Genomic DNA, 23,871 nt, shown 5'->3' on the forward strand with positions numbered 1-23,871 from the left:
TGGCCGCGGTGATGGGAGACGGGGGGGGTGTCCCAGGCAGAGGCTGGGGGTCAGCTCTTGCAGCCCCCCCCCCCCACTCCCTCCCCAGCCTCTTTTGTTCCCTGCTCCGGCGATGCTTCGGCCGCTCTTCACGCGAAATTAATTCCCAGGTGCTCTTGGAAGGCAGTCGGGGAGAAATTTCTCCCGCATCATCCTTTCGGGGCTAATTGCTGGTGATGTGACGTCAGCCCGATGGATTTCTCTCTTGAATGGCTGCGGGAGAGGCGAGGAGGGCCCGGCGCCCGCGGATGTGCACCCGAGCTCGCAGCCCTTCTGCTCGCCGAGCGCGCCGAAGCTCGCACCCGGTGCTACCGGAGCGAGCTCCGCTGCCTTATCCGGGCTGGTTTTATTTTATTTTTTTTTTTTATTTTTTTTATTTTCCTCTCCCTTCCCAGCCGGTCTCCCCGCACGCTCCTAATCTGACAGCGCCTGGTAATTAATCTGGCTCCCCCAGCCGCTGCAATAGGATTAGAGGGAGGGGAAGTGCGTCACGAGGTACGAAGAAGGGTTATGCTTTTGGTGAAAGTGAGGGGGGGGGAAAGGAAAAATGGGAAATAGGTTGGTGTGTTCCTGGGGGGGTGGGGGGGGGGATGCGTGTCGGGAGCGAGCGCGCATGTGAGGAGGTGCGGGGCGGGAGGGACTGGCTGCGCCGGAGCCGAGCCCGGCTCGTCCTCCCTTTCTCTCAGCATCCTCCGGTGATCCTGGAGGTGATACAGGCACAGCAGCATCCATGGCCTGCCGTTAGCCTCAGCACTTCTTTTTTTTTTTTTTTTTTTTTTTTTTCCCCCCCTCCTTGTTATTCCGGCAGCTAAGCGAGCCGGGGATCGGAGGCGTTTGATTGAAGGGCTTACGTTAAGCATCTGGTAACTGGGATCGTATTCTCCTGTATTTTTTCAGGCTCCTTGGAAATTGAGGAATGCAATTCTGCCACCATGATGGAAGGTAGGTGATGATCCGAGCATGTCTTTCGGGATCGCTAGAGTTTTAAAAGCAATGGTGGAGGAAGGAGGATGCACTGAACCTGTGTGTGTGAATCCTTTTTTAAAAAAAAAAATGAAAATAATAATAATAAAAATAAAATCCTCCCCTCCCCCTAATCCCGATCAAACCGAAGCACCCTGCCCACTGCCGGCGAGCTGGCAAGCTGGCGGATGGTGATATAATATCAAGCCCATCAGATTATTTGCAATTCCATCCCCAGCCCTGCGCAGGCAGTTCAGGGTATGCAGACGGCCGGTTACCCGGCAGAGCCGCCGGCTCCTCCGGCTGGTGAGGCGGCAGCCTGGGCAGGCAGCGGGAGCCCAGGCCGGGGTGGGCTGGTCGGCATCGAGGTCCTTTAAGCATTATTTTTATCCTCTGCTTGGAAACCCACTTTCTCAGCCTGACGTGATGCACGGAGGATGAATTTAAGCGTTATCTGTACGCACAGACCGGGGGCTGTGAAGCCTGTCGATGCTAGATAGGATTCTGTGGTTTTACAGCGTAGCTGTACGGATGAGCATCTCTTCGGTAGGAAGCAAGGCTATTGGAACTTGAGGTAATTCTGGCCATGTAGTGTCACTGGTTTGAAGATGCAGGCGCTGGGGAAGAGAGCAGGGGATGTTGGATTGAGGCTTATTGGAATAAAAAAAGGAAACGAGAATGGAATATGGGCTCCAGGCACAAGATACTTCAGGGAGCATTGTGAGACTGTGCATCTGATTGTGTGTGGGAAAAGCCTCTGGGCATTAAAGAAATTTTTACCTGTGTCGTTTGTCTCGGCCATATGTAAAGCTTTTTTTTTTTTAAGCCTTCTGGAGTAAGATGCAGGGAAAGGAAGACTTTCCAAATTTTTTTTTTTAGCAGAATAGATACTTCAGGGCCAACAAGATCAAAATATTCTTTTTCTTTTTTTTTTTTTTTTTAGTGGCCCATTGGCCGAGGCAGAAGGGCCCGCCTCGGCGAGGGCTGTGCGGAGCTGCATCCAGCGCCGGGCTCGCGGCGCTGCCGGCATGCTAACCAGGCAGCTGCCTGGCCTTCCCCGAGATGACAGGCAGAAATTGGGCTGCCTCTCAGTGTGTTCCTGTAAATCACGGTCTGCTACCCTGTCCAAATTAACCTAGAAAGGCCTCAGGCTCCGTGTAACCGGGACTTCTTGTATTGACTTAAAATATTTGCCTAACCTTGGAAATTCAGGTGCTGTAATGGCCATGTGTGAACACATAGGAATTGCTGCTTGCTCTTTTTTGATTCCTTGGTGTGAAGGGAATGAGTGGTGTAGTCTTTGGATAGGAGGAAATGCCTTCCATGTCTTCTCTAATATTGATGATAAAGTCACAGACAAAAGAGATTTTGATTTTTAGGCCATGACATCAAACTCATCGCACCATGCTGACATACATGGCACATTGGGAACCAGGCACACAGCCTGTGCAAGAACAGGTAATTTTAGAGAAGATGTCATTAACAACGCCGTTTCTTTCAAAAGTGCCTACATTTGTGGAGGAATTAATGCAGATAAATCGAAGCTGGCCTGCTCTAATTCTTGGTTTGGGTTATTCAACTAGTTTTGAGGCTGGTTGCAGGGAAGGTGGTTGGGTTTTGGGGGTTGTTTCGTTTTGTTTTGTTTTTTCCTTGAGGATTTTTGCCTCGCTTGTGAAATGCCCATGGTGTGCCGCTGTGCGGGAGCCTTGGCCGCCGTGGCCGAGGCAAGTGGGTGTAGGCAAGGAGCTGGCAGGGAGCACCCTGCCCCGCACTGGGGAGGTCGGCCAGGGCTGGGGCAGCCGGCTCGTCGGGCTCTGGCGGAGGCGGAATCGCCTTTCATGAAGCAGTCTTGCATTTAAAAATAAATAAATAAATAAATATGGAAAAACAATGCCAGCCAGAAAAAGTTTCCCCATTATCTGTGACTTATTAAACTGCTTAACATGTTGTTCCCCAACTAGCTAATGCGTACGGGAACCTAGAATGGAAGCGAGAAAATTAGGAGAAATAATTAGTGCTTTTGATGAATTTTTAAACACTTGTAAACTGGCTCTATTTGTGGAAGAATGAAACTTTTGTGTCCAATATCCTGCTGAAACACTGACACCTTGCAGAGATGCTTTATTTTAATATAAGAATGCTTTTGAAAGTGCTTAGCTTTATTTGATCTGGAACTCTTAAACCCGTACAAAATACATACAGCTCCCTGCAGTAAACATGTTAAAAGGTTCTTCTCATTATTGTTTAAATCACTTATCTCACCAAAATGTTGGGCACGGTGCTGGAAGCTGAGGGTGGAGCTCGGGGAGGAGCCGGGCTGTGCCCGCCGGGCCCGTGCTGGTGCCCGCGAGCAGCTCCAGCACCCCCGGGGTGCAGAGCACGGGGCCACCCGGCATCACCCATGGCTGGCGGGATGGACCTGGCTTGGCTGATGGTTTTGGATCCTCCTCTTTGGAAACGAGAGAATTTGGCTCCTTGGGAATGATTCAGGATGTGCGATTTGTACTAGTTTGTTCTGAACCCAATATGGAATATTTCCTCCTGGTAGACGGGGAGAAAAAAATGCATATTTTTCACTGTATGCTTAAAAAAAAATCACAATGATATCTAAAAAAAGCTAAGCATGGACACTGTCTCAAGAAACGAGTCCTTGCTGGGAGGAGAACCAAACACGGTGTCTCAACCACCAGAAGCGGACGGTCCTCCACCTCTGTGGCATGGAGGGGTGCAGCGTGCACAAGCGTTGCCCTTGCTCACCATCCATGTTGGGGATGGTTTTGCTGTGCTTGGCCTCGCTCAAACAGGCGGCAAGTAGGTGTTGGGGATGGGGACTAAACCCCCCCCCCAGCTTTGAACCGATAAAAATAACCTGCAGCAAAACTGTACTGCGTGTCGGCGCTAGACCTGGGACCCAAACCGCTGCTGGAAAGGTCCCACCACATGCTGGAAAGGTCTCTGCATGATATGAGAGGTATTTAAATGTTCCCTTTGATTGTAAAACAACTCACCAGTACCCAGAAATGCGCTGGGCATGTCGTTAAGGTAAACATCCGTGCACAAGAACAAGTTTATCTTCTTTTTTTTTTTTTAATCCATCTGTTGCATCTCCAGTGTACTGAAGGTATTCTAGGCAGCTTAATTAAGTTTTGAAATCACTGCTGCAACATGTCACTCATCCAGAAGCTCTGTGATGTTCGGAAAGATTAGACAACCGTGCGGCTAATGGGAGCAGCCGTGGTTACATTGGAGAAGGTCGTTCCTTCTTCCGCAGGAGACACTACCTGCATTTCTCCAGAGCCCAAACCAGGCGTTTGCTGGGGAGAAGCTTTCTCGGAGCGGAAATTTCTCTGTAACTCTCTTCTCCAGGCTTTTTTGCCCCTCTTTCTGGGGAGTTTGGTCACTCTGGGAACTTCCACGGGTGACTGGTCGCATCCAAAGTGGCAAAAACTTTCTCGCATCATCTTTTAGCAATGGTTGTCTCCAGGCCTTATGTTTTCATCCTGCTGAACAGGTAGTACTGGGACCAGAGGCATCTAATAGCGCATAAAAAAGCCTTTTTCTTGATTAGGCAAGAAAACTGGCTTTATTATATTTTAGGTGGTCTCGTTTCCGTAAATGGTGTATTTAAATGTGCTTAGTGTTGGCCGTGTGACTTGGCAAGGAAATGACCTGGTAGAAACGTTTAGGTTTTTTATTTGAGAAAGCCAATAGCAGGTTTGAGGCAATTAACATAAATTCAGGCATGGATGGCAAAACCATCCCAGGAAATACGTGAGGACCATAACACTAAATTAGGAGCTGTACCTTCCAATACGGTGTTTAAGCAGTAACTCATGACCGAGCTCGGGCTTGCAAAGGGGCTCAGGGCTTTGGCTTGCAGGAGCATCTCCAGCCGTGTCCTCTGAGATGCAAGGGGGATTGCATTCAGACCTGCTGGAACCTGCTGCCTAACCTGCTGACACTGGTGAGGAAACTGTTTTTTTCATCAATGCAAGAGAAGATTGTTTGAGACGCCCTGCACAGCACAGGGCGATGCGGTGCCTGAGCCGGCGGCTCGGCTCCCCTCATAGCCCAGGGTGGGCGCAGGGCTGGGGACACTTCACCGCTTCTCAAATCCGAAGACATGCATAAAGCCTTTTGGGATGTGTTTGGAGGGCTGGTCCTGCCCGCAGGCGCTGCCTGCACGGGAAGACTGAGGTTTTGAGCTGCCGAGGATGAGGCATGTGAAAACGGGGGCTTGGGAAGCGAAGCGTTTGCAACAGAAATGGCAAGGAGCTCTTTAGAGCTTGGTTTTGTGGGTTCAAAAGCAGGGGATGCTGTTAGTGCGTCCGGCCCAGAGCTGCTCAGGGGACGGTAACGTGCTCCCACGCTGCATCGTGGTGCTTCCAGCGACATCTCACGCACTCCGGGTTAGAGCTGGGCTGGCAAAACTGGACCCAAAGAGCATCCCCGTCAACATGGATTGAATTTGTTCAGCTGAACAGGTTCAGCTAGTCTATCGGGGGGGGGGAAATCCCTTTTTGCAGGCATTCAAGCCCTTCCCACTGAGCTGGTTTGGGTTTTTCCAGCTCTAGTCCACTGGCAGCGTGTTTCTCTATGCTAAGGGAGGGAAGGGATAAATGGCTCTAGCTCAAAACCAACAACCACCGAGCAAAAGGCCCCACCCAAACCCTGGGAATTTGGGAAATGCCTTGGGTTGGGGCTGGTGGTACTTGCCAGTTAAAACCCATACGGTGCCAACGTGGTGGCTGAAGCGGCGGCGTTGAGGATTTAAACCAAAACACGAGCGAGGCAGCAAAACCTGACGTTTGCCTCGCACCTCAAATGATCGATGGGATGTAGCGGCTGAAGCAATACCAAAACAGGATTTGTTTTTGGGTAGAAAGGATAGAAAATATGGCGAAAATCAACAACTGCATGTGATGCAGGTCTGCGAGATGCCTCCTTGGAGTGAGCCCCAGCTTAAAGTGTACCCTTGGGCATCTCGAACTGGCACCCAAACGCAGCAATTTGAGTTTCTCTGCCAAGGCAGAAACTTTCTGCGTGATTCATTGGCCCTATTCAGATTTTAAAGACACTTTAGAAAAAAATTGCAGGTTAAATCAGGTGTCTGTTCTTCTTGAACCTCCATCACAGGGTCTTAAGCAGTTCAAGGTGGAAAAACATGGTTGTGTGTGGACATACCCTTCCCTAAATGCTGGTGTTGAGGCTGCTAAGCTGTAGGTGGTATAAAATGTGATTTACCCAGCACTTGTGCCGGGGATCCCGACCCACCGCCGGGATCTGAGAGGGAGCAGCGTGGAGGGAAAAGTGGAAAGGAGGGGAAGGCAGAGCTCCTCCCCAAACCAGCGACCTTAAACTATTTGGATGCCCCAAAACTTGCTCTAGGTAGAGACTTTCACTAAAGATCCATCTGCCTTTGGGAAGTCGATGCGGGTGCGATGCTGGCTGCCTCCCTGCCTGGGCTGCGAGGAAAGCTCGCGTGTGGTGGCGTTCCCATTTTCTGTGCCGGCCCAATATAGCCTTTTTTTCTTTTTTTTTTTTTTAACGTTAAGACAGTATATTTGAGTTTCTACAGGTTCAGTAGGAAAAAGGCAAACACCTGGCTGCCGCGCAGTTTGTTTGCTAGCGGAGTGGGTTGTTCGTGTGCAATGCAGTAGTACAAAGTGTAGCCCTGTTTGCCTTGCCAGCTATTGAATGGCCTCGGCTATTTGTTTTTTAATAGAAGTTCAGTCGCAGGCTGATGTTTCTGGGGGCTTTTGAAGGTTTTTTGCTTTATCTGTGTGAACGGAAGAGGAGTAAGGCTTGCAGTGGTTACAGCTGCTGGTTTTTTTGCACTTACAGCCTCACAGAATGAGTTATTTGAATTTTCAGTTTAGTTTTTAGGTGGTTTTTAATTTCATAGATGGTGACCGGGCAGCCGCTGGTGCCAGCACAGCCGCCCGGGGTGCGCATGCTTTCCTGGGAGCCAGAGGCATGGGATTTCAGGGCTGTCCTTTGGGAACAGGCACGGAGCTCCTGCCCTGTCCTCCAAACCCCCATCTCCTCCCCGGCATGCCAGTGGGGTTCCCTGCAGAGGTGGGAAGGGGAAATTCCCTACCACGTCCCTATTTACAGTGGATTAGTGCTGACAATGATAATATTGTTTGAAAGCAGTGAGGTACCAGGACTGGAAAATCATACTTTGCAGCCCGTATTATCTGAGAGCTGTTCCTTACCCATCCCAGCCTCGGAAAAGCATTCCTGACTTTGGCACATCTTTCTTTGCATTTAAATTATGACTTTTTTGTGCGTGTGGTTTTTTTGTTTTGTTTTTTTTAGGAGAGTTATGGGGCGGGGGGGGGGGGATCTCTTAAAATTCTTCACCTACATGTTGCAGGGAATTTAAAACATCAACTTGAGATTAAAGTCATCGTGCGTAGGATGCGTGGAAATAATCTTGCAGGGAGGTTTGGGATAGGTTGAGCTGAGGAGGACGGGAGCTGCGGTGATGCTGCGGGCAGGTTTCGCCGCCTGCCCTCATCACCCGGCTGCAGATGCCGGTTCGGGTGCCTGGAGGATTTCATACAGCCCCACAAATATATTGGTTTTCTAAAGTTGGATCTACAGACATCATTAAAGACGCACCTTGTTGGTTGAGCCAATTAATAATCAATGGATGTCAGGCTTTTAAATGCATGTGTGCGTGTCAGTGGGCATTTGGTTGTTTTGTGCTTCCCTTAAAATACGGCCCAGCATCATACCTATCGCCCGGCGGGTGCAGGTGAGACGGGCTGTGTCCCGTGCCCCGCTCCTGTTAAAGGCAGCATCAGCTTCAAGAACAAGCTCGTGTCTTAAAACATCAGCCTGGATGAGTTTTTTTTGATGGCTTAACCAGAAGCTTTTTTATCAGCTGAAAATGAAAAAGAAAAAAAACCAACAAAAACTTGGGTATTATGAGACAGTACGGGAAAAATCTGTATCAAAATCATCCCTAAAGATCTGAACCCCCTCCGCGGGACTAGGCTTGGGACGGTGAGCGGATGGATGCAGACCCAGCTCTGCGTGCTTCTTGAGGGGCTATTTTTTTTTTTTTTGATTCACGATTGCTGGGAGCGGCATGATTAAAAATAAACTTCGCCAAGTATTTTGCTGTCAGCAAATCAATTAATAAATGCAGTGCTGCTGGAAACAGTCCTGCAGCCACCTCGTTACTGGTGGGGTTGGCTTGGAGCTGGTGGCGTTGGTAAATATGCCTGACGATGAGCTCATCTGGGGCACTTTTAGGTTGCTTTTAAGGTGTCCTTCCAAATGTCAAAGGAAGACTTAATTTTTTGTATGGTTTATTGGAGTTTTGCAGGGGTTTGGCCTGGTTTTGGTGTTAGTGCAGAAGATGCAAAAGAAGCCTGTATAAGTTGTTAACAATAAGGTCATTTATGCTGTATAAGTTGTTAATAATAAGGTGATTTATGCTTCATGTTTACCTGGCTCCTTTCACCTGGGGACCTCGAGCTTCTTCACGCCACACGGTTCCTCTGCGGGGGGAGAGATGGGTGGCAGAAGCTCCGTCAGTTTTGTCAAACGCTGCCTGGAAATGAAGCTTTTCTTCGGGCCAGGTCTCCTGCTCTTATTTTTAGTTACGCTATCGCCACGGTCAAATACCTTGATTTTTAAAGCAGTGACTGTTTGACAGCAGGCTGTGGGAGGAACAGGACGGTTAGAGGAACTGGAAAGAAGTGTTTCGTCACGCTTTATTTTGGCTGTAAATCTTCATCACGGGCAAATGTGAATATTGCAAATTTTTTTTTTTGGGGGGGGGGGATGACCAAATTGAGAGCAAGTGATGCTTTTCCCTGGCAGCTTGCCCAGAGTTGTACCTTGTCCCCAAGGAAGCGGCTCCTGCGTCACGCAGGTGACAAACCCACCCCGCCAGCCCAGGTGTCCCCTTCTCCACCTGGGAAATCGGGAGTGGGAGTTCGTGGAGGGTCACACAGACGTCAGCGGGGTGGCCTTGAGCAATAAGTCACGGGGTGGATGGAAGGCTGTTTCTCAGTGTCACACCTAGGTAAGTATTTTGGTGGGTTTTAATAAGTCCTTACATCCTGCCTAAACAGTACGGCAGCAGAATTGGTGTGTTTTTCGTAGAAGATTGTCACAGTAGTCGCTGGGAGCCTGTGGTGTGCATGGAGGCGATGGGTTTTAAGGAGATGCCTTTTAAAACAGGGCTGTGAGATGGGACCCGCTGTTGGCCGTGGCTCCAGCCGAGGAGGAGATGTAATGGCAAAGCCTTGCTAAGAAAAGGAGAGGTTTGCAGTGGGATGGTTTTTTTTATTTATTTATTTTTGGAGGGAGGAGGAAATACCAGCATGGGGGATATAATGTGCGTGTGTTTCCCCTGGATGCGCTGTCTGCAGGGAGCTGCCCCACCAACGAGCCCAATGCCCTCCTGCGGCTGCTTGGTGCTAGGGGAGGCACGGGGGAGCACCGTCGTCTCCCTTTCCCGATACACCAAAAACCTAAAACCCCTTAAAAATAGAAATCTGAGTGTCATTTGGGAGGGAGAGCCTGTCCTGGACAACTTCTTAAATAGCACAGCAACCTTTAGAAATGCATCTGGTGTTTTTGTGTGTGTGCCAGCCGCGAATGAAAGCCACAACTGTATCCAGATTTAATGTACTGAGAATATTGGTGGAGACGTTTGTGTCCCGCGTCCCTCGGTTGCCACACGCCCGGGGTCTCTGAAAGCTGATATTAAAAATCTAATCTCTGGGGAAAGCAGGCGGTGAGCGATTCCTGCAGCTGCTTTACTGAGGTTGGTGAATAACCGATGAGCAACAATTTCCATCCTTCTGATGTCGGTCCTTAGATGCTCAGCTCCATTGCAGAAGAAGAATGAATTGATGCCCTGCGTGTTGTGATGCATCCTGCTGATGCTGCCCTTTATTTTAAGGCCTGATCCCCAAGCTTTGCTTTGGTGTTGGGGCTTGCTCGGAGCTGGGCAGCCCCGCTGCGTGGGAGGAGGGCTGGGTGCGGGTTCGCTGAGCGTCTGTGCGATGAGATGGAAACGTTTGGGCTCCTGTCTGCACCCGGCTGCAGCGATGCCGATTTTGGCACTGGGTCTTGCCATGGGGAGAGCCCGGACCTGTATTTATATGGAATATAAATGTATTCCCACATGCTGGGGCTGCAGTTAAAGGCTGGGGTCTCGTCCCTGTGCTTGCAGGCACAGAAGTTATTTGAACTGAATTGTGCCTGCAAAGCAAAGGGGCCAGTCTAACGCCCAGACACAGGTTTTATCTCCGGGTGTATTTAAATAAGCCGGTGTGTGCTCCCTCGCCGTGCTGAGAGCGTGCAAAGCGGGGGGTTCAGCTCAAGGGCTGTGCCGCTTCCCAGCCCTTTGTACTCCTGACTCCGACTGCTGCGATGAATATTTGGGCAGTTTGCAAAAGGTGCAGACCAAAGGGAAGGGAAAAGATGTGAAGGTCCTGGGAGCCCAAACCCCTCCAGGTATGCAGGGGTGGATGCTCACTGCTCCGGGGCAGGAGCAGAGCCCGGCACGGTGGTGGCGGCTCCGGGGCAGGCAGGATATGTGTGTCAGCAGCCGCAAACCCAGAGGTGGCCGCTTGGCCACAGAACTTTCTCTAATTTCTTCTTCACGTCTAGTAGCTGGAATAAGATGTGTATTTTTAGAAAGGTGTTGAATGTTAATTCAAAATCTCCTTAGGCAGAGTTCACCGCAACCTGTTCAGAGACTTAATTACCCTCATGGTGGGAAACGTGACTGTATTTCTGAATCAGCTGCGGGATCTTGTATTAACTCTGCCCGTTGGAGTGGAGATCCCTTCATCATCGCGTTTCCATTCCCGGGGTAGGTGCTTGGACCCCAACACAGCCGCTCCCGACGCGGTTTGGGTGCTGTGCCGAACAGACGAAGCTCCTGCAAGTGCCCATCTCCTGCTCCTCCAGCCTTTCAGCCGCCCTGATCCGCTCTCCCATCAGCCGTGTGCCAGCTCTGGGGTCACTCCAGAAGCATTGGGTGCTGGGGTCGGGCGCAGAAGCTGAGCAGGACCAAGCCCAGGTGTGATGCCACCTCTCTGCTCCTCTCTGGCACGTCCCTGCTTGATGGTGGGGCTTGGTTTTTAGTACAAAACTTTTGCTCTCGGCCACCATCAAGGAGAGCATCATCGCTGGACCCCCCAGTGAAAGGTGATGTGCCCCGCATCTCAAAATAGCATTATTTACAAGGCTCGACAGCCTGCAACCTTGAGCCAGGAACAACCGCTCCTACTGTAGGAGAAAATTATCCCAGTAACTTGCGATGTTTTATTTTATTCAGACTTATTTGCGATCTTGTTTTAGGCTCTCAAACATTGTTAGGCCTTCAGTGTCTTCCAACTGAAATTTCTGATAAGGATCAAACTTCTCAGCATTTACTTTTATTTAAAAAAAAACAAAACCAACCAAACCAACCCAAAACCAAGCCCACAACTGTTGTTGCTTACTTTTGTTTTCAAGTATCTCCTTTCCTGAAAGCCACAGGCAAGAAGCCAGCAACGTTCTGCTCTGGCAGAGAGCGACAGAAGTGGCAGTGAGGCCACTCTCCATTTTTCCTCTTTTTTTTTTTTTTTTTTTTTATTTTCTAACAGGGAGAAACTGTTGTAAGCATGTGGAAGATTGTAATACATGTCTGTGGGACTTTCCTAACCAGATAATAATTTTTTTTCAGTACCTTGGAAGCCCAATAGGGTAAAGTAAGGACCTTTAACGCCCGGCTAGCTCGTTATCAAAGATGGCTTTGTTAGCCCCCCCCATGGCAAAGCTAAATGTAGTGGTTTAGTGACAGGTTGCACTGGAAACTATTGGTTTACTGGGATGAAATATTAAGTACAGCGAGGTCACGCGACTGCTGGGCAGAGCTGGATGTGCATACAGCGCTGCGGGTCTTCAGAAGGGGCATCAATCGTTTGTTTTAAAAATGACTTTTTATGTATTTTGAGGTAGCAAAGCAAGTAAGCTCCTGCGGGTGACTCCTCCAGCCTTTTTGAAGGGGTTTTCCAGCAAATTTTCAGAAAAATAGGTTTCCTGACTGGTTAAAACACAGACTTTGCTTGTGCAGGGCGAGTACTAAGTCTAGTCCTTACCCTGGGGAGCAGTTGGTTTCTGGCCCCCCACCAGTCAAATATCAATCAAAATTATCATCATCAAAAATCTTCATTTCTAGGTAAACCTTCTCATTTGAAACCGAGGCTTGTGCACAGGTCAGATGTCCCTCACACCGGGGATTTTTGTTCTCGCTGGGAAGCACAGCTGTCCCTTGGCCCCATCTCCAAGGGTCCGGTGGTGGTCCCTTCCCCAAGCGGAGCGTGGTGGTTTCCATCGGTGGAACTTGAGACAAAAACCACTGTACCTGATGCTGTTAAAGCCCAGGGGCTGTTCCTGCTCCCTGAGCCGCTGCCATGGCACCTTCCCCCTTCCATGAGGGCTTCGTCCAAGTGTGAACGTGCAGTTATTGTAGCTAACTTGAAGCAAAAACTTCTGATCTGGCCTCAGGATGGATTCCTCTTTGGAAAGGAGTTCTGTGTTATTTTGTATGTTTTTTGATACAAGAGGAGCTGAGCTGTAAGAAATGCTTTTTTTTTTTTTTTTTTTTTTTTGGTTAAATTTGTAGAAGTATCTTCATTGTGTTTTTTTCCTGGGAGCTATGATCCTGGAGGATGTCCCTGGGCTGTGAAGGATGGGACATCTTGGCTGGTGGAGCAAAGCGCTTGAGCGGGCTGGCCCCGGCAGACCCATAGGAGAGGCTGGGGGAGAGCAGTGAACCACAGCGCTTGCTGGGGACAGGGAGCTGGAGAATGTGTTGTCGGAAAGTGTAAAATAGTGTAAATTTTTCCTGCTAAGGAAAGGAAACCTTGAGAATTGAGGGGGAAAATGAACAACCAGTCAACTTGAAATAGAGAGGGGTTTTACATTTATTTCCTGAAGGGGATAAGAAGGGTAATTTATTGACTGAGAAGACAGGCATTTGATAGAGACCTGGCGTGCCTTATTTAAGTCACTTTGCACAGAGGATGGGAGGTTAACGCCAGAAATAAATACCCTCGAGAAGGGGGGAAAATAGAGGGTGACCACAGCAGAGCAAACGCAAAACTATTTTCAGTACCAGGAGCCTGGTGAGGCCCCGTAGCCTCGCCTGGGCTGGAGACTGGCGTGAGACTGGGAAATACGAGTGCTGCTGGCTAAAAAGTGAATCTTTACTAAAACTGAAGTCTACTGCGGTAGATGAGATGCACCATTTTAAATTGGGAAAGAAACCCGGTAACGGTGGAGGCAACGGTTTGTTATTACTTGCCTGTGGTGACCTTTAATGGTGATGGGTTTGCGGCTGGAGCCTGGTGCCTGCAGTGGCTCCACGCCGGGCAAAGGGGAGCAGCAGAAGACCTTGTCTCCTGAAAGATTCATGCTGCAAGCCCTGGCCATGGTCTGCAGGGCCAGGTTGCCGCAGAATGAGCCCCTTCGGGCTGCCGACAGGAACGGTGCCATCGCTGCCCGACTGCCGCTTGCTGGTGGTCCATTCTCTCTTCTCTGGAGTAACGTCTGCGATTAGACTTGTAAATGAAGGCGGTTAAAATATTAATGACTGTATCAAGGTAGCGTGTGGAGGGCTCAGTTCCTCGCTGCATTATTAAGCCTGCTGAAAGGCTGGTAGTGAGCTTTAATGCAAAGGTTGGTTTAGGTAAAGAATTTTAAATGTTATGGAGACGTATACTGATTTAATTATGTATGAAGTGGGCAAACCCAAAAATAACGTGGACTGAAGCAGCGTGGTTACTAAGACTTGACTTTTCTGCTACCGAGGATGAAGTAGTCAAGAATCCCTGGTTTTGCAATGGACCAAACATGCCCGTTTTCATGTAAAATATGTCATCGGGGCGGCAGCTGGGCCCGAGGTAGGTGCGGGCTGCTGCTGTGTCAAAGCAGGGGAAACTTCTGGGCTGGCTTGCAGGGCGTGTTTGAGACACTGCTGTTTGGGTTATTTATTTGGGGCTTGATGTGGTTACACCCTCACTTCTTAAACTTTAATTTACCATTTGACTTCTTCCTCTGGATATGACTCAGAGGATTTCAGTAGTTTTGTCTTGCCTTTGCTTTTGTCTTGCTGAGCGAAGGGAGGATGATTATTTCTTTAGTAAAGCAAGCCAAAAAACAAATGCAGAGTCCTTTGGCTATGGAACAGCAGCAGGTTTCCACGTCTTTGGACCCAGCGAAGTAATTCAGTAAGAGCGCACAGGTTTGTGTGCAGCGGGGAAAGCAGGTTGCTCAAATCCAGCTCCAAGCTATGTGCAAAAAACCCCTACACAACCAAAACAAAGAAAAAAACCAAACCTAATAGTGATTATTTCTTATTTTCCCCCTGTTTCTCCACCTTCTTCCTTCTTCCCCCTCCCCATAGGTACTTTGGTCTTGAGTCTCTGGCATGGCAATAGATAACGTTTATCTTCATGCACAGACTTAAGTAGAACTGATTTCAATCTTTTTTTTCTTTAGTCATCACAAAAGATGACTTTATTTAAGGCAAAGATATTGTCACTGATGTGTCTCCTGTTTGAGAGGTGTGTTGCTTTTATGAGGCCCATCCTCCCGAGCGAGTAGCTCTTCCTCCGGGGACCCCCCTCGATATTTGGGGGTCCAGAAGCAGCAGCTGCTCCCACCGCCTGGGGACAGAGGGCGAGGGACTGGGTTTGGGGGAACAGGGTTGTTTTTCTTCTAGAGGTGTTAAGTCTTTGGTGTAGAAAAGATGATGTTGGTAGTTCTTAAGAATAAAATACGGAAAGCTTCATAGTGTTAAATACTAATTCCTCTTTCTCAGATGCCAATTCTTAGGTATACCAGGAAGAAAAAGATAATAAACGGTGAATAATGCCCCCCGATTCAGAGAGCCATTTGTGTTTGAAATGAGATCCCTGGCACACAACGGTTAGTTCAGCCTTGGCTTGTGGCTACTCCGAGTCTTTGAGTAAGAGCATTCGAAGCCATTTGGCTTGCTGAGGACTAATTGCAGCATGTGAAGTTGTACCTTGGAGGGGCCCGGTGGCTTTCCCCGTGTTCGGCCTCTGCGGGCAAGGCCGGTTTTGTGGCCATTGATGTGGTTTCGGGCATTCTTGCTGCCACGCGGGTAATAGCACACGAATGAGTCGGCTGTCGTGCACGAGGCTCGTTGAGGAAAGCCTGCTGAAGGAGGCAGCAGAGACGTCAAATACGTCCGTCCGCAAACTTTTTAGTCTAATCTCCCCTCCAGAAGAAGGATGTCACGCTGGCCCTTGAGCAGGACGCGTGGGTGCGGTATTTGGTGCTGCCGTTGCTGGTGTGTTTTCCAGCTCACGCACGCGATGGCCTGGCGTGGTGGGGGCTCTTACTGGTGCGACTGTGCCCCTTCAAAGAGCATAAACTAAACCACTGCTGAGAGTAATATATGGCCTTTCCCGCTCGGAGACCGGGGATAGCCCACCTCTGCTTTAGCCACGTAATAACTGTGCAGAATGAAATCAGCTGTTAATCTTTAAAACAGTGGTGAGGAATGCCGGAGCTGCCAGCGGGAAGGCAGAATTCATGCCTGCCTCCCTTCTCCGGTGCTATGAAACGGGCAGTAAAGCTCGAGCGTTGTCCTGGCCTTTGTCCAACTCAAAGAGCAGTTTTAAGCTGAGATTAAAAGAGAGATGTGCTGCCTGCCCCACAGCGCTGGGCAGCTTGCAGAGGTGGGTCCTCCCATGTATTTTGGATGTGACAAAAGGGAAAAGGCTTTGGGAATGGAGGTAGGGACTTCTGTAACTCTTAATGTTGTATACTTGAGCGCGTTAACATCTCCCCTCTGACAATTGTTAGGATTCTCATAAGGTAGGAGGTCCCCAGGGTGAATGGATGGAGAGAGGGCTAGGAAGGCTACAGCTGCAGGGATTTAAATCCTTCTCCTCTGTTGCTGACGTTAGCCGGGTACCACATCACACCCATCTTTGTCACTCTGGTACTTACAGTGGCCTGGCACACCTCTGGTAGCCCTGTAGCTGATGGGATTTCGGTGGCTGAAGGCTGTGGCGATGCCAGGCAGAGTTAGTATGGGTCAAAGGAGACGTGTTCCTAGCGTGCCCCGTACAACCTGTGCAGCGAGGTGGGGTGCCTCAGGGCTTTAGGAAATCCTTCCCAGGCTCAGCAGCAAGTAGGCGTCCAGCCCCAGCCGGAGACCCGCAAGGGGATGGGTCTGGAGGGGTGAGGAGAAGCTGGGTGTCTTGCCCAGGTGCCCCCAGAGGTGCTGGGTGGGGAGTGGGGACAGCTGAAGGAGTGGGCTGTGTCTTCGGGTGACACATACAGCCCTTCGTGCTGGTGCCACCCAGCACTGCCATCACGGGGCGATGCAGCTCTCTGGATCTTCCCGCTGGAGAGCGATTTGGATCCGGTACCCGGCGCTCCTTGATGGGAAGAGGTGGGATTTGATCTCCATGTTAGGTGCTGCTTTAGAGAGCATCACCCGAGCGGTGATTTCAGCTCCTCCCGGCTCTGAGCCATCCCTTGATACCCCACACGGATATGCTGTTTTCTTCTTTCATGCCCTTCTTTCTACTGCTTCTTCTCTGCTTTCTCTCCCACTTACCATCACCTTTTATCTTCCAGCAGTAAATCTGCCTTGTCCTGTGAGGTTCCCCTGAACCCGTAGTGTTTCCATGTAGCATTCCCTCTGTGGACAAGGTCTTATTATTATTTTTTTTATAAGGATGACTCTTGCCAAGACAGGTTTTATGGTGCTTCGGCTCCTAAAACCAACTGAAATGAGACCTGAGGACCAGAGCGTGCAGTGCCCTTCCGTGCACAACCCTCAGCTCTGTCCCTGCACCCTCAGATGGGGTATTTTTAACAGCTCTCTGCACTGGGGTTGACCACGTCAAGGGAGACATGAGCTCCTCTGAGTTGCAGGCACCCAAAAGCAGAGCTGTCCTGCAAAATCACCGTGTTGTCCCCCACCGAACTGCAGACGTCTCTGGTGGCACCGTCAAGGGACAGGCAGCCAGTGCCTCGCCTCGGTGCGAGTGGTGGGCTTCGACAGAGGACCTGCTCCCACCAGCTCTTGACAGCCATCTCCAAAGGAGGCTTTCATTTTTGTTCTGCCTTTCCTAAATATCCCTTGTTCCCCTCAATCATTACCATTTTCAGCAGATGGTGGGCCTATTATATAACGGAGCAGAAGGCTTCGTTACAAAATTTAGCCAAATCGGGTGCTTCTTCAGATAAGACTAAACAACAACTCATTTCTGGGGTTTTTGGCCCTCCCTGTTCTACTTTGAGTTTGGAGGATGAAGTTATTCTAGGGGGTGAGATTAATGGAAACCTTCCTCGGTTATTAATAGCTCGCTTGAGTCTTGAAGAAATTGCAGGAAAGCTGAAAGGCACGATGTAGTAAAAACAAAGCTGTCCATGCAAGGTTGCAGGATGAGCCCGCGGGGTTCAGCATCGCTCCCAGCTGCTTGTGCTGCCCTTAGCAGCTGGGGGCGTATGGATCCCATAGACTTGGGAGCGTATGGGATCCCATAAGGGATTCCTTCATCCCTGACCCGTGTAATGCTTGCTTTGGGCAGACTAGGGAAGTGCACTGGGTGTGATTTTTTTCAGGAGCAGTCCCTTTGTTTCCCACTTCACGGGGGAAATGTCCAACCCAAAGCTCCATGAGCAACACCAAGGAGACCTGCTGGAGCTTCTCCTGGTCCTACCCTGGCTGGCTTGGTCCTAGTGTTGGCCCGAAAACCACCTAGCCATGGGGTATTGAGAGCCTGAAGCACCCCCCTGTATTTTGATAATATTTAAATCCAGCTTTTTTTGATGTGCTGCAGAAAGCTAGCATTTGTAGTGCTTGTTGCTTGTTTCAGTCAGTGCCCAGAAGAGTAGGATATTCCTGGGAAAATGGAAAAGAATTTCAATTCAAGGACACGTTCAAAGCAGGAGGCAGACCAAAGAAACCCAATCTCCCCCAAAAGCACCAATGAAATGAACTGCGCCGGAGCAGACAGCTCCTAGGACGAGTGCTCCTGCGCTCCTGGGGTGTCCAGAGCCAGTTTCAAGGGAGCTACAGGAGATTTGACTCTTTCAGCACATCACTTGAGGTAGAAGCTTGAGGTTTGGGTTCTTTTTTTTTTTTTTTTTTTTTAAGAAAGCAGGTTTTAACACAAGTATAGCTGTGTACTTCTGGTACGGTGCACGCTGTGCAAGCTGTATCCCAGTTGCGGCAACCCCAGTTTGTACTGCTGAGCCTGGTCTGCACCTTCGGAAGTGTTAAGCGAGGGGACAGTCATTGCACGCCGCATCGGGGAGAGGAAGGCTTGCAGCAGCAGGGCCGTGCAGGCGGGCGGGCGGCTAACGAGACTCCTAATGAGCGTGCTTACCTTTCCTGCAAACGCACACCACAGCTCTCTCCTTGCTGCACAGCTGGACTCGGCGGAGGTGCCCGTGGCTTCTTGGCTGAGCTCCCTGCAGAGCTGGCTCGGCACCCAGCGAGGAGGCAGGAGGGCAGCGTGGGTGCTGCCAGACCTGCCTGTCCTCCCCTCCGTCCCCGCCGGCGGGCCCTGGGCTGGGGTTAATGCCGGTCCCTGTTTGCTGGGTGATGGCTTGACTCTGCTTTCCGGGAGTTTTTGGGGAAGGAGCCGCTGCCAAGCAGGGACCTGCTGTGGTTCCTGCACGCTTGATATGGCTGCTTGCTGCAGGCCAGCTCCTTGCATCGGTGCGAGCCGTTGCATTTGCCTCTTCACAGCGTCGCTGCACCCTTGCAGCTGTGTCCAACCCACGGTGCTTCACCAAGCCACTTGCCAGACCACGGCAAAACTCCTAGGATCTCTGAAAGGAAAAGAGGCCAGAAATAGCTGTTCTAGACTCAAGGCCCATGGTTTATACTGGCTCTTTTGGCCACCAGGATCTCTAAATTACGCCGTGACCTAAATTAATTGCTATCGTACCACTGACAGCGATTGCATGACAAGCGTGTCCGGCAGTGTCCAGCGCGAGAGCAGCTTCCAGCTGCAGCCAGGTCTCAGTGGTCGGGCTGGACGGCTGCCACCGGCGGAAAAATCATCTGCATCAAAACCAGCCAGCCAAGTGAAATGGGGTGGTTTAAAATGCTCCAAATCCCTTCCTTGGTGTGCTTGCTGCGAGCGGTTATTAAAAACCCCTCTCCTGGATAGCTCTTAGGCTGGAAAAGAGGGAGAAACTCATAGAAACCCACTCTCCATCTGTTTTTAGAAGTGGTGTGGTGGTGGCCACTGCCCCAGTGGGCTCCGTGGCTGGCGGGGCTCCCTGGGCATCCCGCTTCCCAGCCGGCTCCAGCATCGTTGGTACCAGGCATTGCTTTAAGCACTGTGCAGATCAAGAATCAGCGCAGAAGATAACCAACCTCATGGTTTAAACTGGGTTTTTTACACCAAAGAAGGGTTTTCCCACCATGTGTTAGTACCCACATGCAGCACAGCAAAGGGATATATAATTAAGACAGTAAGCTTAGAAATATTAACTGTGAAATATGTAGTCACACATGCTGAGATCAAGGTAATAAGTGTTAAGTGAACAAATAAAAGGCATAAGTAAATGTAGGCACTACCTGCAAAGTCCTACTGGCAGTTTCTTGGGTTTGGGTCTGTCTTTTTTAACCTTATTCATGAATTACAGCTGACAAAGGAATGAGGAAACTTTTGGAGGATTTATTTGAAGCGTAATACGAATATTGCATTCTTATTTATATTTCTTCTATCCCCAGGATTGAAAAAACGTACACGGAAGGCCTTTGGTATACGCAAGAAAGAAAAGGATACTGATTCCACGTAAGTCAATGAGATATAAACCCCATTAATATATAATGATACCGGGGAGAAGCTGATGCCAGTGTGCCAGGACAGGAAGGAAGTCAGTGCACCACAGGCATTTGTCATCCTTGGATCGAGTCTTGTAATAACAAATGCATTTAAGCTGTTTCCCCTTGTACATCCAGTGGCCAACAAACAAGGTATTTTCTCGGTGGTGCTGCAGAGATAATAAAGCCGGTTCTCCACGTGTTCGCAATTTATGGTGACAGTTAGCGGTGATCAGAAGAAAATTACTCCTCTGAGAGTTTCAGCAGATTAATCTTTGCCCAAACTACTGATTTGCCCGTCTGCTGAGATCTTTTTAGATGCAAATTCAATTTAAACAGATGCCTGTGCAGGCAGCGGGGCTGTTGGTGGAGTGAAGAGCTGTGTGGTTGGGGCAGGCAAGGGTGCACGGGGCTCGCGGAGCGCACGCTCCTTCGGCTTTGCTGCGAGAGGTGCTTTTGCTTCCCGGGAAAACATCTGGCGGGGTTTTTCCCCACATCTGGCACGGGTTCTCCCCACATTCTGGCAGGGGATGCTGTGCACGGGTGCAGAACTGCTGGCGGGGTGCTGAGCCCAGCCCGGGGAGGGCTCGCGGCTGTCACTGATGTGGCTTTGGGGTGGATGTCCCAAAGGAGCCTGTGCAGCCCGTGTGCTGGGCACGGAGCGGAGGAAAGGCAGCGGGGAGCCCCGCTCCCACACCTGCAGCATCGTCCAGGTGCTTAATGTCTGGCACAGCAGAAACCCTATGGGTTTTTTTTTTCTTTCTTTTTTTTTTTTTTTTCTTTTTTTCTTTTTTCTTTTTTCTTTTTTCTTTTTTCTTTTTTCTTTTTTCTTTTTTTCTTTTTTCTTTTTTCTTTTTTCTTTTTTTCTTTTTTCTTTTTTCTTTTTTCTTTTTTTCTTTTTTTCTTTTTTCTTTTTTCTTTTTTTTTTTTTTTTTCTTTTTTCTTTTTTTTTTTTTTTCTTTTTTCTTTTTTCTTTTTTTTTTTTTCTTTTTTCTTTTTTTTTTTTTTTTTCTTTTTTTTTTCTTTTTTTCTTTTTTCTTTTTTCTTTTCTTTTTTCTTTTTTTTTTTTTTTTTTCTTTCTTTTTTCTTTTTTCTTTCTTTTTTTCTTTCCTTTTTCATTGGTTTTCCTGAGCTATTTCGTATCTTGGCAGCAGTTGGTGAGGTTTCCCGTGCGAAGGGACAGCCTCTGCAGGTCTGGCCACGCTCCCAGGGCTGTGGTGAGCCCGGCTGCACCAGCGCCTGTGGGGCTCTGCCTGCTGCAAAAAGGGGGCCCAAAAATACGGGGGGACGTGGAGCGCATCCCAGAAGAGGGCTGTGCGGCACTGAGCTCTTGTCCTGCTGGCAGAGGGGCAATGATGGCTGTCCATCCACCAGCCAGGCAGGCTGCGGACAGCCAGGCGCTCCATTTATAATTTATCAGAAGGATGGGCAGGAAACAGGCTGCTTTGCATCTTCCTCTTCTGCTCACGGAAAATCAATGGAGCCAGGTCTAGGTCCTGCCTTTAGCCAGCGCCGTGACTTCCACGCTTGCTTGCAGCAGCCTGCTCTTCCTAGAGGCTGGGGAAGCTGGTGGCACGCGGAGATAACGAATCCTGGGGCGTTGGTGATGGTAACGAGCTCGCAGAAAGGCCACTGTAGAGGAGACGCTGCAATTAGCAAGCGGCAGTGATTAGCACGTCGCGGGGTCGCATCGCGGTCATCTCCCCAAATGGCTTTGAGCGGGCTCTAAATCCTTCGTCGGCAGCCGGCGCGGGGCCGGGAGGAGCGGCGAGGGGCGGTGGGCTCGGACAGACCCTCTGGTCACCCTCTGCCATGGCTGGGCCACCGCAGCCCCAGGACCTGGTGGTGGGCACGGGTGGTGTGGGGTCTCCGGAGCTGCCGCCTGGGCTCTGGAGAGATGCGGGATGCGGTGGAGCTGCAGCGCGGTGGCGAAGGACCTGCCACCCCTTCCCTCCGCCGGCCGAGGGTCTCTGCAGCCATTTCTGGAGCAGGAGGTGACATCCCCTGCGCCCGGGGCTCATGCAGCGCGGGGGAAATACAGAAGCAGAGGGGATCTCTGCTACTTCGGAAGAATTTCAGAGATCTTTGAGCAAAGAGATTAAACATGAGATGAGAGAGATGGGAGGCAGACACGTACGAATCGGAGAAGTGGAACGAAGGGTGTTATTCTCTGTTAAACCAGAGCCGGATGGGCAGCAGCTCCCTGCAGGGTTTCTGTGATGCCCTGAGTCAGACGTTAATTGGTAGCAAATCTCTGGCAATGCATAAAACTCGGGAGCGTGTGGGAGGTGGAGGAGCCCGTCTGGTTTTCATAAACATATTTGTCTTTTCACTAAATAACTTGGCATCCTTAGACAGCGTTTAAATACGGCTGCTGAGCCTGCCACGCCATTTGCTGTGACCGAGGTCCAAATCCCATAAGCAGTTGCGGATTAGGATCCCTGAGGAGTCTCATCAATTTTCAAATCCGTGCAAAAGAGAGTTGACTGCTTCTGGCAGAAGAAAAATCTCTAAATTACTCTATATGTAATATTTATTGTCTTCTGCAAGAGGATGCACGCCCAGGGTAGGGCTGTGGCCACGGGATGAGTGCATGGATGCAAGGAGGAGCCTGCCCGGCTCCTCGGCCGGGAGAGCGTGATCATTGGCAGGAACACTTTATTTACTGATAAATATAAAATTTGTCATCTGATAAAATGAGAGCAATGGCACCGAGACCTTTATGTGGGTTTCACGAGGAGCGCGTGGCAGGTAATTCAGATTTGCTGACTATTCAATAAGTAAACCCATTGCTGCTGTGGATTCATTAAGAAAACCATTTCCACAAGTTAATCGGGCGACGGTGCAGTCTGGGAGCTAACACGGCTACCTTTCTTTCTGTTCTTTGCAGAGGGTCGCCAGACAGGGACGGCATCGTAAGTATTGCACGGGCCCCGGTCCCGCTTTCCTCTCCTCCCGCGGCCCCTTAAATGCTAATTCCTCCATCAGCATTTGGTGAACCGTCTCTTCCTTTCCGTTTAATATAGAAAATAAACTTCAGGAAGAAGCTATCTGTTTAAAATAATGACGTATTCCAGGTTTTCTGCAAAATCAATGTAAAGAAAATAACAATCCAGAACGACCTGACGAGCGCCGTGGGCAGAGGGACCAGGTGCCCGGCTAAAACCCCCGGTGCCGCATCCTTCTTTCCACTCCACGCTAATTGGCTTGGGTCAGCTTTGCTGTACGATGAGTTAAGGGAAAATTGCCAGGACAGCTGTTTCCAAGATCTATTTTTATTTTCTATATTAAACTGAATATAAGGAGATACTTGTTTTTTGAATTATTGCTGCTTTTATCTATGGTGTTATAGATAGAAATGCCCCTGCTAGATCTGGGTAGTAGACAGACCACGTCTCTTTTAGCCGTTTGATATCAAGTGTGCAAATAAGTATGTTGGGTTCAGACTGGGATGGTGCTGGTCGTTATTTCTTGAGTAAATTCAGATGTCAGAAGCTCACCTTAAAATAAAAATGAGAGCCCTTTGGGAGGCTTGGCAGGGAGAGCGGTGCTGGGGTGTCTTTTACAAAGCCGTATAAAAATCGGGGTGCCAAATTGCTCCTTTAGAAAGATAATTTTTTTTTTTTTCCACATCTGACCCAAGATCCTTGGCTTTGGGCTCGCCCTGTGTTCGTAAGCTGCTTGTTAAGAAATAGCGATTAAAAAAAAATCAGTCTGCAGCTCAGGTAGCGCTTTAACCAAGGCTCTATTCAGCAGTAATAAATAAATAAAATGCAAGGAGCAGCCCGGAGCTGTTCCCTCCGCCGGCAGAAGTGCCAGGCGCGGGGACCTTGGGCGAGCTCGGGTGCCCTCTCAGTCGGGCTCCTATTTGTGATTTTTCCCGGTGGCTTGCTGCTGAAGGTCGGTGCAGGGCAGGACAGGGTCTCCGGTGCTCCGGCAAGCTGAAGGATGCAGAAATGCAATTTCTGGGGGGCTATAATGAAGCCACTGAATGTTTTGGAGGCCGGGGAATT

The 23,871-nt window shown here is 49.7% G+C and overlaps 1 protein-coding gene across 1 annotated transcript in view; it reads left to right on the forward strand.

Moving 5' to 3' along the window:
* Positions 1 to 443: 443 nt before the first annotated feature.
* SGIP1 (SH3GL interacting endocytic adaptor 1) overlaps positions 444 to 23,871 on the forward strand; it is a 57,171-nt gene continuing 33,743 nt past the window's right edge. The window contains exons 1-4 of the mRNA XM_050900650.1: positions 444 to 534; positions 937 to 981; positions 19,766 to 19,829; positions 22,749 to 22,773. Coding sequence (XP_050756607.1) covers positions 972 to 981; positions 19,766 to 19,829; positions 22,749 to 22,773 — 99 coding nt within the window. The 5' untranslated portion in view covers positions 444 to 534; positions 937 to 971. The remainder of the gene's footprint in view (positions 535 to 936; positions 982 to 19,765; positions 19,830 to 22,748; positions 22,774 to 23,871) is intronic.

The sequence above is a fragment of the Gymnogyps californianus genome, chromosome 8, assembly GCF_018139145.2.
Source record: "Gymnogyps californianus isolate 813 chromosome 8, ASM1813914v2, whole genome shotgun sequence".
Classification (NCBI taxonomy): Eukaryota; Metazoa; Chordata; class Aves; order Accipitriformes; family Cathartidae; genus Gymnogyps; species Gymnogyps californianus.